The sequence below is a fragment of the Crocuta crocuta genome, unplaced genomic scaffold (assembly GCF_008692635.1).
Source record: "Crocuta crocuta isolate KB4526 unplaced genomic scaffold, BGI_CrCroc_1.0 scaffold260, whole genome shotgun sequence".
In the NCBI taxonomy this organism is placed as follows: domain Eukaryota; kingdom Metazoa; phylum Chordata; class Mammalia; order Carnivora; family Hyaenidae; genus Crocuta; species Crocuta crocuta.
The window spans coordinates 4,314,904-4,327,433 of NW_027527525.1; the positions used below are offsets into that span (position 1 = coordinate 4,314,904).

At 47.4% G+C, this 12,530-nt stretch overlaps 1 protein-coding gene across 2 annotated transcripts in view; it reads right to left on the reverse strand.

The window, feature by feature from the left end:
* FER1L6 (fer-1 like family member 6) overlaps positions 1–12,530 on the reverse strand; it is a 121,617-nt gene that overhangs the window by 40,315 nt on the left and 68,772 nt on the right. The window contains exons 22-26 of one of the 2 annotated variants that reach the window (XM_077764622.1): positions 6,702–6,812; positions 6,274–6,435; positions 4,932–5,112; positions 2,407–2,624; positions 386–508 (exon numbers count right to left, since the gene is read on the reverse strand). In XM_077764622.1, coding sequence (XP_077620748.1) covers positions 386–508; positions 2,407–2,624; positions 4,932–5,112; positions 6,274–6,435; positions 6,702–6,812 — 795 coding nt within the window. Of the gene's footprint in view, positions 1–385; positions 509–2,406; positions 2,625–4,922; positions 5,113–6,273; positions 6,436–6,701; positions 6,813–12,530 lie in introns of both variants that reach the window. The other variant, XM_077764631.1, reaches the window with a different exon arrangement.

A 12,530-nucleotide genomic window follows, 5' to 3' on the forward strand; every position in this document is an offset into this window, starting at 1 on the left:
TCTGGGTATCTCCAGGGGATACCTGAGGCACCCCCCCATCACTATGCACATCTATCCAGGGACCCCCTTGCCTGTGGCTGGATCTTTCTGAGTCTGACGTGGGGGAAGATCTCCAGATGCTACGCCAGACTGAACGTCCCTCCAGCATTGACAACAGAGCCTGCATCCTAGGGTCAGCCTCGGCCGGAGGGTGAGGATTTTGCAATTCTGGATCCCTGGTCCTTCCAGGCTTCAAACCTTTCTGCAGTTAACAGAATGACACCTGAGAAGGCCCTAGCTATAGCAGAATCTCAAAGGGGATAGGTACTGTGGGATTGAGGAGGGGTGGAGGGTGCTGTGTTTTCTTATCAAATCCCTTGACCGTCACAGCCAGGAGAGACTCTACCTTCTGGGCTTTCTTCAGGGAGGCATAATATTTGGACCACCAGTCAATGACGTTTTCAGCGGATTCATCCGCTATGGTTCTCCTTCTTCTTTTGGTTGACTTTCGGGTAGGTTTCCTGGCATCCTGGCAAGGAATGAGGCATGGATTATTAGTTAGGCCTGGTGGCTGGCCGGTTTCCTGAAGAAGAGAACAGACGAAGGCACAGGCAGGTTTTGTGGCTGACGCTCTCTGTACCACTTCAATAAATGACCCTTTAATCACCCAGCCATCCATTCACTCATTTATTCAGCAAACATTTATTATTATTTAAACACGGGGGTGCGAGATACTGCGCTCTGTTCTGGGGACCCAAGGGGAATGAGGAACTATTCCTACACTTAGGAAGCTTAATTCAGTAGAGGGACACAGGCTGCCTGGTACGGGGTGCTAGGGCAGAAAACGCATTAACTGCTGAGCGATTAATATAAGTTTTGTGATTCTCAGTGTCCTCAGCTAGGGGACCTTCAAACCTGCTTCCTTCACCGTTGTGAGGATTAACTGACATAATGTAGACAAATTTCCCTTTGATACCAACAACATAAGTAAGGAGGTACAGGAGAGACAGCGATACATAAACAACAGAAAGGAGGCATTTGGGGAGAAGACAGTGGCCCTGTGACAGACTTATCATGTACCTATCATCTGTTTGCTCTCAGACATCTCTTGAGTACCTACAATGTGCCAGGCACTTTATCAAGTACAGGAGGTACAAGGATCTTTAAAAAAATCGTCTGTGACCAGGTGGGGCCCACACTTTTATGGTGGCAACACACACTTCAACTGGGGATTCTAACATAAAGTGTCAGGTGCAATGCTGGTGGGGTACAGAGAACCCCTCAAGATGCCCAGGAGGGTCACAATGAGCATCAATAAGATAAGAACGGCCTGAGCACATATCCACGAACCTGTCTTACTCTGTTTTTTATTTGAGCCTTTACCATTTGCTGGGCAGGCAGTCCCTCAGGACTTTCTTAACACTGCCTCCTCCTTGGGACGCCTGGGTGGCTCAGTCAGTTAAGCATCCAACTTTGGCTCAGGCCATGATCTTACGGTTTGTGGGGTTGAGCCTTGCATCAGGCTCTGGTGCTGATAGCTGAGCCTAGAGACTGCTTCGGATTCTGTGTACTCCCTCTCTCTGTGTCCCTCCCCCACTCATGGGCTTTCCCTCTCTCTCAAAACTTAAATAAACATTAAAAAAAGAAAAAGAAAAAAACACTGGCTTCCTCTTCAGTCGGTTGATACACCAGGATTTTGCACTCAAATTTAGGACTTAGAAAGATTCATCACATTCTTGTTTTATGGCTCTTTGTGTACTTGTTTATCTTGCTTTCCAGAATCTCAGCTGAGGATGAGGGGTCTCATTTCTCTTTAGATTCCAGAGATTTTAGATTTTTATTTTTGGTCTTACTTGTCCTTGTACAAAGTAGGTTCTAAATAGGGGTGCCTGGGTGTCTCAGTTGGTTAAGCACCCGACTTTGGCTCAGGTCATGATCTCCCAGTTCGTGGGTTCGAGCCCCGCATCGGGCTCTGTACCAACAGCTAGCTCACAGACTGGAGCCTGCTTCAGATTCTGTGTCTCCCTCTCTCTCTGACCCTCCCCTGTTCACGCTGTCTCTCTCTCTCTCACTCAGAAATAAATTCAAAAAATTCAAAAAAATTCAAAGTAGGTTCTAAATATTTGTGGAATAGGCCTAGGTAAGAAAACTATTGTCTTTCCAAGTTAATGAATTGAGAATAGCTTCTGTTCAATTAAATACGACTGCCACAGTTGACTAGCACTTGAATTTCATTATACGCTGACTTCTCTGGTTCCACAGCAATGCTATGAAGTGGGTATCAGTGTACTCATTTTACAGATGAAGAAACTGAGGCTCAGAGACGCAAAGTTACTTGCTCCTCGTTGCACAGCTAGCAGGTGGGAGGATTTGTATCAAGCCTCCAGTGCAAAGCCTTGGAAATAGGAAGAAGGGTTACACTCTGACCTTGGCTTTGCTATCTTTTGGTGGCTCCTCTTCTGCAGGTTTGGGTTCAGGCTCAAGCATAGGAGATGAGTCAGGGATGTCAACCAAGCTGGTTGGCTGAATTTGGGCAGAGTCGGGTACCACAGTGGGAGGCGGCTCTACATCCACATAGATGTGATCCGTTGGCGGCTCCTGGGAGGAGCTGAGGGACCCGGAGGGCTCAGTCGTTATTAGCGAGTCTGAAACAGGTGAAATGGAAATACATCAGGTCAGGAAACTGGGATGCTAAACAGAGTGGCCATTTCAGAGACTCAATACTGGAAATCAGACAGATCTGGATTCAAATTATGGCAAATTCCTAACATCTCTGAATCTCATTTTCCTTATTTATAAAATGACAGTAAAAAAAAAAACAAAAAACAAAGAAAACAACCAATCTCACTGGAGGATAAGTGAGATCACGATGTAAGGCATCAGGAATCAATTAATGGCTGTACTTATTACTGATCTTTTTGGAATAATTTTAAATAACTGTGGTTATAAGGAAAATACATATCAAGGTTTAAGACACAGGTCCTCTGTGTGGATTGTTTTTTTCCCAGTGCCAGCTAACTCAGGGAAACTTGGGAAGCTCTAGAGATCTGTGAACTCCTAACTGCAAGCTTGACTCTGGGCACATGAGAACATGAGCTTGTCAGGACATAGGGGTCGGTTCCTGGACTTTGTGAGATTTTTAACTCGAAAAGGTCCTAACACTCTCCTTTCTTGCCAAGGGTCCTCTCTTCTCCATTTTGTGCTGTAGAATCCAGTACTTAGAAACATTTCCCAGTTGGGAGTCTCCACAGCTGCATGGCCTTCAGAGTTTCTCTTCCCCAGTTGCTGACTTTTCAAGAGCAATTGCGACTCCACAAACATGTAATGGGCATCTACTCTGTGCTCAGCGCAGAAGTGGAAAGATCAATGGGATAGAATAGAAAACTCAAAAATAGACTAGGGATGTGTGGCTACTTGATTCATGAAAAAGCTGACAGCACAAAACAATGGGGAAAGTTAGGAGACTCTTTGGAGGAAAATGATGTTCCTATGGAGAGAAATGTAGCAGGATCCCTATCTTAAATCACATACAAACACAGATAACTGAAGATCTAATGTGAAAGTTAAAAACATAACAATAGAAGAAAATACAAAACAACATTTTTGTGACCAAGAATTAAGAATGGGGTTTCTAACAAAATTCTGAAAGAGCAAGCCATAAAGTTTAAAATTCAGTCAAAATAGGATTACATTAAAATTAAGAATTTCTGTTCAAAGATGCAGACCACAGACAGGTTAGCAGTTATCAGACTCGGAGAAGATATAATCTACAGGATATTAACATCTAGAATACACAAAAAAAGAAAATGTTTTGAAAAACACATAAAACATGGGCCAGGGATGTGAGCAGGAAATCACAGGAGGGAGATCAAGATGGCAAAAGCATGTGAAGAGATGTATAAAATTCAACAGTAATCAGAGACAACCAAGCTAAAATAAAAATGAGATACTACTTTATACCCAGCAGAGGGGCAAAAACCAAACCAAAACAAAACAAAAAACTCAGAAAGGTGGATAATGGCAGGTGGTATTGAGGAAGAAGAAAATGGTACTCCAGATGCAGAATGGTAGCAATGTAGACTGGTGTAGACTGGTGTAGACTGGTGTAAACCAGCACAGCTCTCTAGAGCGCCCTCTAGCAGTACTTGGTAGAATGACATCTGCACATTCCTGTGAGTCCATAATCTCACTCCTGGATGCATATTCCAAAGAAAATGTCATGCAGGATCCTCCCTTGGGCAGCACTCATAAGGATATTCACAATGGCATCATTTGTGGGGTGGGGAGTTGGAGATAGCCTAAGGGGTCCAATATCAAGGGAAAGGAAAAGCAATGTGGGGTAGATCAGCAGGTGTGGGCAACAAGCTAACGTACACGCAGCAATGTGAATAGGTCTTAAAGCACGGCTTTCAGCAAAAAGAGTACAAAACCAAATGAAGATTACAGCATCATATTATAAACGTTGATTAAACGGATTGAAATCTTACAAAGCGGAGCAGCGTGGGGCCTGCAGTGGGCGGGGGGTTGGGAGAGGGAATGGGGAATAAGGCACAGGGGCGTGGTGGTATGAAACAGAAGCTTTCACCAGACCAATGATGACTGCACAGCATGAACAGAGAAGTGCTGTTAATTCAACTCTTCACCTGAGATCCAAAATGGAACAAATCAAAGTAACAGCAAGCAAAGAAAAATGTCAGGGAGCAAAGCTGGAAGGGAGCTGGAGTCATATTTGCGGAAGCCCGCTTCGAGGGGCTGACCCTGGTGTCAATCCTAGAGTCAGAATCTGGCAGCTAAAGAAGCTGAAGGGCCTGTAGGAGCAAAGTCTTCAGAAAGCTCCACTTGACTTGACCATGGGGCCCCCTCTTCGTGCAGCGTCCCATAGCAGACCCCTCCCTGCAGGCACTACGGTTTTGGGGTCTGAAGCTCCAGAAAATCTAAAAGGCACTTCCTACCTTGCTCAACTTGGGTTCCGTCCACCTCTGACAGGGGGGCCAGGGGCTCCTTGGGTTTACACAAAAACTGCTTCAAGCAGTTGATGGTGTAGGTGCCCACCAGGGTGCTCCTCCCGAAAGCTCTCCAGTCCACCACGCAGATGCTGAGGGGCGGGTGCAGAAGCTCATTCTCAGGCAGCTCCTGGGAGGAGAAGCCACAGTAAGGTGGGGGCGCTGCCTGGGCTGAGCCCAGCGGCTGGCGCTCTGCTGACCTGTTCAGGGGCCCGACCGAAGCAAGCCAGGCACCCCTCCTCCCTCTGTTCTCCCAGATCACCCCTGCAGCCGGTCAAAAGTCGGGAGCATTGCCTTCCAAGCCAGGGAATCATTACCCATAAGAGGATGAAACTAACAAGTCATCCCAGGTGTAAATTGCAAAACTCACAGACTGCCAAACTCTTAGTGGTAAGTAATAGTCTTCAATCCTATTTTGTCATTACGTACCAGCAGAACTCTCGACTCAAATGAACACTGACCCAGACTCAAGAAAACAGATGGAAGGGGATACATTAAAAATGGAGCTGAGGGTGAGGGGCCAGTGGCCTCCATCTTGTCCCCCACCCCCACCCCGGGGAGGCCCAGAGGCCTGACAATGCCCAGTGTGATAGGTTTGTGAACACCGCGCACATTCCCCAATTCCAGTCCCCGCTAATTTAGAAGATGCGGCCATCGGAGCTGACTGGGTTGCACAAAGCAAACCTTCTCCACAGTTACTTCCAGATGAGAGCACAAAAATGTGCTCAATATCGAAATAAACAGAAGCGTGGGGGTGAGAAAACATCACTTTAGAAACACAAGTTCGCCTGTAAGCCACTGATACACTATGTACGAATAATTTTTTTAAAAGTCTAACTGCTAAAGTAAGTCTCGCTAAGGAAGCTCCTAGGCCAGTGATTTGCCAACTTGAGCACGCATCAGAATCACCCAGAGAGCTTGTTGAGCTGGGCCTTAGCCCACAGCAGTTTTGATTCAGCAGTACTGGGGCGGGGCCTGAGAACCTGCATTTCTAACACGTTCCCAGGGGATGCTGATGCTGATGAATTGGGGGCCACACTCTGGGAACCACTGTCAACCTGCCTTGATTTACCAAACCTATAAAAACAAAACAACAGCACAGCAGCAATAACAAAAGTCTATTTCATCCCATCCTGAGAGTCCCACTTTTCACTAAATTAGACCATCCTTCCTCATAGGTAGTGGACATGCTCAAACTCCAAAGCATGTCCCCAAGCCAAGCAAATGAAGGAGGGGGGTTCCCTCTGTGGAAATGAAGGAAAGGAGCGGGCAGGAGAAGGGGAGGCGGTACCACTTCGAAAGCGTCTGCCTGGATGCTGAAGTTCGGGTTGTTCTTGTAGCTCTGGATCACACAGGACTTGACTCCCCGGCCCCCACACTCGATGAGGACCTGCGGCCGATCCACCGACAGCAGCTGCACCTTCTTCATTTCTCGGACTCCCCAGAAGAGAACCTGACGAGAGGACGGGCAGAGCTGTCACTCAGAGACCCAGGGAGGAGCCAGCGTGAGGGCGCTGGGCTGGGTGTGGAAGCCAGAGGTGCTCCCCGGGAACTACTATGGTATGTTCTGGAACGGGCTGTGCAGCTCCCTGAGGGCCCCGTCCTATCAACCACGCCTCATTTCCACCCCACACTCCCCTCAGACAATGCAGGCGCGGACGGCAATGCACCACTGCCCTGCAGCCCCAAAGAATGAGTCAGTCTTCCCCTGCACCATACCTCCACTCGGTATTTACTCAGCACGGGCCGAATGCTGGCAGGAACTGGGTAGATGTGGGTGACATCTGGTGGGTCAACGGGAGGAAGTCCTTGCAGCCCAGATGAAGGGACCTACCACACAGAGCAAGGGCTGGTTGGAAGGTCGGGGAGAAGCAGTGAAGACCAACCGGCACAGCACTGCCTCACCCACATGACACTCACTCAACAAAAGTAGTGTTTCCAGCTTCAAGTAGACCAACAACAGTGCATTTTATCACACTGAATTATTTATTCGTTGACCAATATTTATTCATCGATGCTTTCACGAAGGTGACCAGCATTTAGTGAGCACTTACAATGTGCCACTAAGTTAACAGGTTAATAAGCTGTTAACAATATAGAGGAGGTCCTCACAAAAGGATGGAATGTCACCAAGTGTCAGCATTTGGGGGCGGAAAAGGGTTCTGACCTGGTTCTGAGCTCTGAGACTTAACTACACCCCCATTACACACTACTACTAAAGAGATTCCTAGTTAGTCAAATAGAGACTATGTCTTCATCAGTGAAACAGAAATGGAGTCCTCTGAAGACAGACCTCCAGGATGAAAAGGTGTCATTTCCTGTGCATTTGGCCATACAGAAACCACAGGAGGGGTGCCCCTGGGTGGCTCAGTTGGTCGAGTGTCCAACTCTTGGTTTCTACTCTGGTCATGAACTCACAGTTCATGAGTTCAAACCCCGTGTCAGGCACTGCACTGATAGGGATTCTGTGGAGCCTGCTTGGGATTCTTTCTCTCCCTCTCTCTCTCTGCTCCTTCCCACTAGTGCTCTGTCTCTCCCTCAAAATAAACAAATAAACTTAAAAAAAAAAAAAAGGAAACCACTGGAAGGATCATCACTGAAATCTCACATGAAGGTCTTGGAAAGTCTCCTGAGGCCACCCCACACTGCCTTCGAGACCCAGCTCATTGTCTATATCTTCCCAAAACCTGTCCCTGATTTGACCACAGTCTCTGTGGCCATTCTCCTACCCGTCAGTCCTTGGAATACAGTGTGTCTTCTGTGGAAGGTTAGTGCAGAAATCAGTGGGCTGAGCCTGGACACCAGACCCTGCTGTGTGACCCTGTGTGAGTCCCTTCCTTTCTCTGGGCCTCAGATATCAGGCCAGATGACCCTTCAAGCCCCTTGAGAGTCAGATGCATGGGGCATGTTTGTCTGACTTGGTCAAGAGGAAGCCTCTGTTTACTTCATTTCATCTCTAAGCCCCTGGAGCAGAGCTCCACATCCAGCGGGTTCCTGATAAATGTTTATTGGCTGCCTGACACATTAGCTCCATATGCTCGAGAAAGCTTAATTGCTCATCACAACCTGCAAAGCACAAACATATCACCATTTCTTTGCAGACATATTCTAGTTGGCAATGCAGATGGGGTTAAGCTAATTATAAGAAAGCTCTGACAAAGAAGACGGCAGACGCTGTGGAGGCCAAATAGGCTGAGGACAATGAAGCTGCAGAACCAGACCACATAAAGGTGCTGGAAGCCATGAGGATGCGCACCCAGCACTGCCCGGCCGTGAGCGATGCAGCCTGCAAAACCTCGCCCCCTGAGAAAGCTAACTCTCCTCCAATTGCAGGGGGAAAGCCACACATTGGCATAGATGGGGCCCCCAGCTGGGCTCTTATAAAAGAACCACGTTTCCTCATCTGGGGCTGCCGGGAAATGTCCTGAAGAAGGTTTGCCTGACAGATGCCCTTGAGCTCAACACAGGCCTTGAAGGGCTCCACACTGTGGTGTAGCCTGAATGACTCTACTCCCAGCCAAGACTAGACGTTCTCACAGGGAAATGGGTCAGCTGCTGGCTTATAATGGGCCCAGAGGAAGATAAAGAATCATTATGGGGCATTTGGGTGGCTCAGTAGGTTAAGCATCTGACTCTTGGTTTCAGCTGAGGTCATGATCTTGCAGTTTGTGAGTTTGAGCCCTGCATTGGGATTGGGGTTGGCATTCTCTCTCTGCCTTTCCCCTGTTCATTTGCTTGCTCTCTGTCTCTCTCAAAATAAATAAATAAACTTAAAAAAAAAAAAAAAGGATTCTTATGAAGGCAAGATGTGAGCATCAGAGGCGGGTTGAATAGGCTGGTCCAAAAGCTGATGTCCCAGCTAGAATATCCCAGTGGAGACAAAATCTCTGGACCTCAAAGGTGGTCTAGATGCAGGGCCAGGACAAAGACCTAGGGTGCAAAATTAAGGGAGGTGCCACTCTCAGGGTCATGCATGACCCTAGGCCCAGCCCTGCTCATCTGAAAAGTCCCTGCTGCTCAGAAGCCCTTCCACATCCTCTGGGTCCCTCAGCCCATCATTTATACTTGCACTGCCCCTCTTCTTCGGTGCCGTGGGCAGTACAGTCCAGGCCTCCATTGCTTGCTAGCTGTGTGAACTTGGAAAAGTTGCTCAGTATCTCTGAGCTCTGTCATTTTGTAAAGTGAAGATCATGACATCTAACTCATTGGTTGCTGTGAAGAACGTTGTGCAGGGCACACGTAAGTTCCCTAGAAGTAAGTGTCAACCAGAAAGAGCAAAGGCAGAAGCTCAAATTCACACCATCTTAATCTTCAACTGGATTCAGGTGATCTAGGATCGCTATGCCCCAAACTACCTCAAAAGCAACTTGTTGAGACGAGCATTGGGTGTTATATGGAAACCAACTTGACAGGGGAGCCTGGGTGGCTCAGTTGGTTAAGTATCTGACTTCAGCTCAGGTCATGATCTCACAGTTCATGGGTTCGAGCCCCACATCAGGCTCTGTGCTGACAGCCAGCTCAGAGCCTGGAGCCTGTTTCAGGTCCTGGGTCTCCCTCTCTCTGACCCTCCCCTGCTCACTCTTGCTCTCTCTCTCTCTCTCTCTCTCAGAAATAAATAAAATATAAAAAATTAAAAAAAAAACCAGCTTGACAGTAAACTGTTAAAAAAAAAATCCTTGTGCTAGGAAAATATCGTTCTAGGCTCAACTTTTCTCTACATATTTTTGTGAGTGCCTGACACATGTTTGAAAATATTGTATTGGGTCTACTATGGGTGAAATATTAGTGTTGACTTCCATGTGTGATGTGATGACTCTCACACCCCACGGCCAACTCAGCAGGCAATCCTGTGGATCCACCAGAATCCTCTTTTTTCATGATTACACTTTTTAAAAATTATTTTTAATTTTTTTAATGTTTATTCATTTCTTGAGAGATAGAGACAGAGCATGAGTGAGGGAGGGGGGAGAGAGAGAGGGAGACACAAAATCCAAAGCAGGCTCCAGGCTCTGAGCTGTCAGCACAGAGCTTGGACGTGGTGCTCAAAGCACGAACTGTGAGATCATCACCTGAGCTGAAGTTGGATGCTAACTGACTGAGCCACCCAGGCGCCCCTCATGGCTACACTCTTGATCCAAGTTCTTCAGTTCTCCAGTCTGGATTACCTGAAGAGGCTCCCACATGCCCTCCTTGCTTCCCCCTGGGCCCCTTCAGCATATACTCAATCCAGCATCCATAGTTTTCAACATACATCAGATATGCTCAGAATTCTCTCTTGGCTTCCCATCTCTTATGAAAGAAAAGCCAAACTCCTTATAGCACTCACGTGACCTTCCTCTGACTCCAGCTACACTCCACCGCAGCCACACCAACGTCCTTGCTGGTCCTTGAAGATGCCAGGCATACTTGGGCTTCAGGTGCTGGCATTTGCTGTTCTCCCTGCACCTAATGCTCTTTGCCCATATACCTGCATGCCCTACTTGTCATGACCTTCCAGGTCCTGACTTACATACCACTTTCTCAGTGAAGCTTCCCTGGATGCCTAAAATGTTGACTCCGGCCTCTCCCCCAACATGCATTCCTCTCCACATCTTACAGGACATTACCGTTTCTTCTTAGTATTTATCACACTGTTGTTACATTGTAATTTACATAGTATCCTCTATTATCTCCCGGTCACTAGAATGTAAGTCCCATGAGGGTGGGAGTTTTCTCTGTTTTATTCACTGATGGATTTTTAAAAAATGTTTATTTATTTTTGAGAGAGAGAGCATGTGTGAGCATGAGCGAGGGAGGGCAGAAAGCCAGAAGGAGAGGGAGAGAGAGAGAGAGAGAGAGAGAGAGAGAGAGAATCCCAAGCAGGCTCCATGCTGTCAGCACAGAGCCCGACACAGGGCTCCATCCCATGAACTGTGAGATCATGACCTAAACCAAAATAAAGAATCAAACGCTAAGCTGACTGAGCCACCCAGGTGCCCCTATTCAGTGATGAATTCTTAACAACATGCCTGACACATAATGGACACTCAGTAATATTTGTTTGCATGAATGAATGACTGAACCAGTCCTGCCTTCAAAAAACCTACAGATTAGTGGACACAAGCCTGTAAACAATCGACCTTACTGTAGCCTGAATTTAAAAAAGAGGCAATGTGCTATAGGATGGTAGAAAACATTTAATCTGGCCAAGGAGAAGATGGGAGAGCTTCCTGGAGGAGGCATCTCTTGTTCTGAACTTTGGTGATTACCATTATCCTCAATAGGAGAGTGTAGGGCAGAAGTTGATGTGGGTGGAGTGAAGAACTTTCAGGACAGGCTAACAGCAGGAGCTCATCTGTGTGGTGAGGTCAGGGAACTCAGGGTAGCCTGGCATAAACAGGCCATAGATGTGCAGAGTAATACGAGGAAGTGTGAGGCTAAAGAAGCAGTTTGAAGACAAGTTTTAGGAGACCTTGAATGCCAAGCTACAGAGCTCTGACATTCTCCTATGGGCCAGGCTTCCTTTTCACAAGATATGAAGAGTTCTCTCTCTCTCTCTCTCATACACATACAACACACACACACACACACACACAAATTTCCTTGTTACAACGTTTGGAAAATGTGGATCTTCTGAGTGTTTACCATGGTAATAGGCATTCCAAATATTCCAAATCCCCAAGAGGGATATAATACGAGGCATTTCTCTGTCTCTTCACTGTGCATATTTGGTATCCACAAAATAGACTTTAAGAAATGCTTCTGGAGGTAAGAAGCAGGGGCCGCTGATGATTTCTGAAGAGGACAGTGGAATAGGTTAACTTGTCTTCTGGAAGGAATGAGGAAGGTGAAGCGAACAAGAAAAGGGTAAGAAGCTCGAAGACCAGGGAAGAGGCCGATGCAACCATCCTGAGGAGAAATACGGCCGCAGGAAAGATGGAAACCATGGAGGACAGGCTTGGCCTGGCTAAGGGCACACACTAAAGCAGAGTCCGAGTTTTCAAGGCAGAGAACAGTGGTAAACAGTGGGGCCATGAGCAGGCCTGGATGGACGGACACGGGGCTGCGGGCTTGGGGAGGGGAGGGAAATGGAGACAATTAACTCAGTCTGGACATGGAAGAGCCAAGTTACCAAATCCTTCTGAGACAGGGAGGCGTTTCGGCAATGGAGGTGGAGAGGCTGAAGCAAACCACCCACAGATGAAAACTGAGAGCAGCTGGTGACAAACGGAGGCATTTGCCAGCTCGTCTTCTCAGCACGTACGCGATCCACATACTAAGACTGTCACGCTGATCAAATTACTTTTTGAACAAGCGATCAAATGAGAAGTCCTAATGAGACCCTAATGAATTGTATCTCCTAGGCTGCTCACCTCTGACAATTAATGCAGCTGTCAGGAAGCAGCGGAAACTTCCCTGGCACCCTCAGCAGCGGAGGGAGGGAAGAGGGTGGGGAGGACCCTCATCTTTGAGTGGGGATCCTCAGCATGAAGGGAGTGAGGGAGGAAGGGGGAGGGGGGCCCTCAGCAGGGAGGAAGGGAGAGAAGGAAGGGGGAGGGGGGCCCTCAT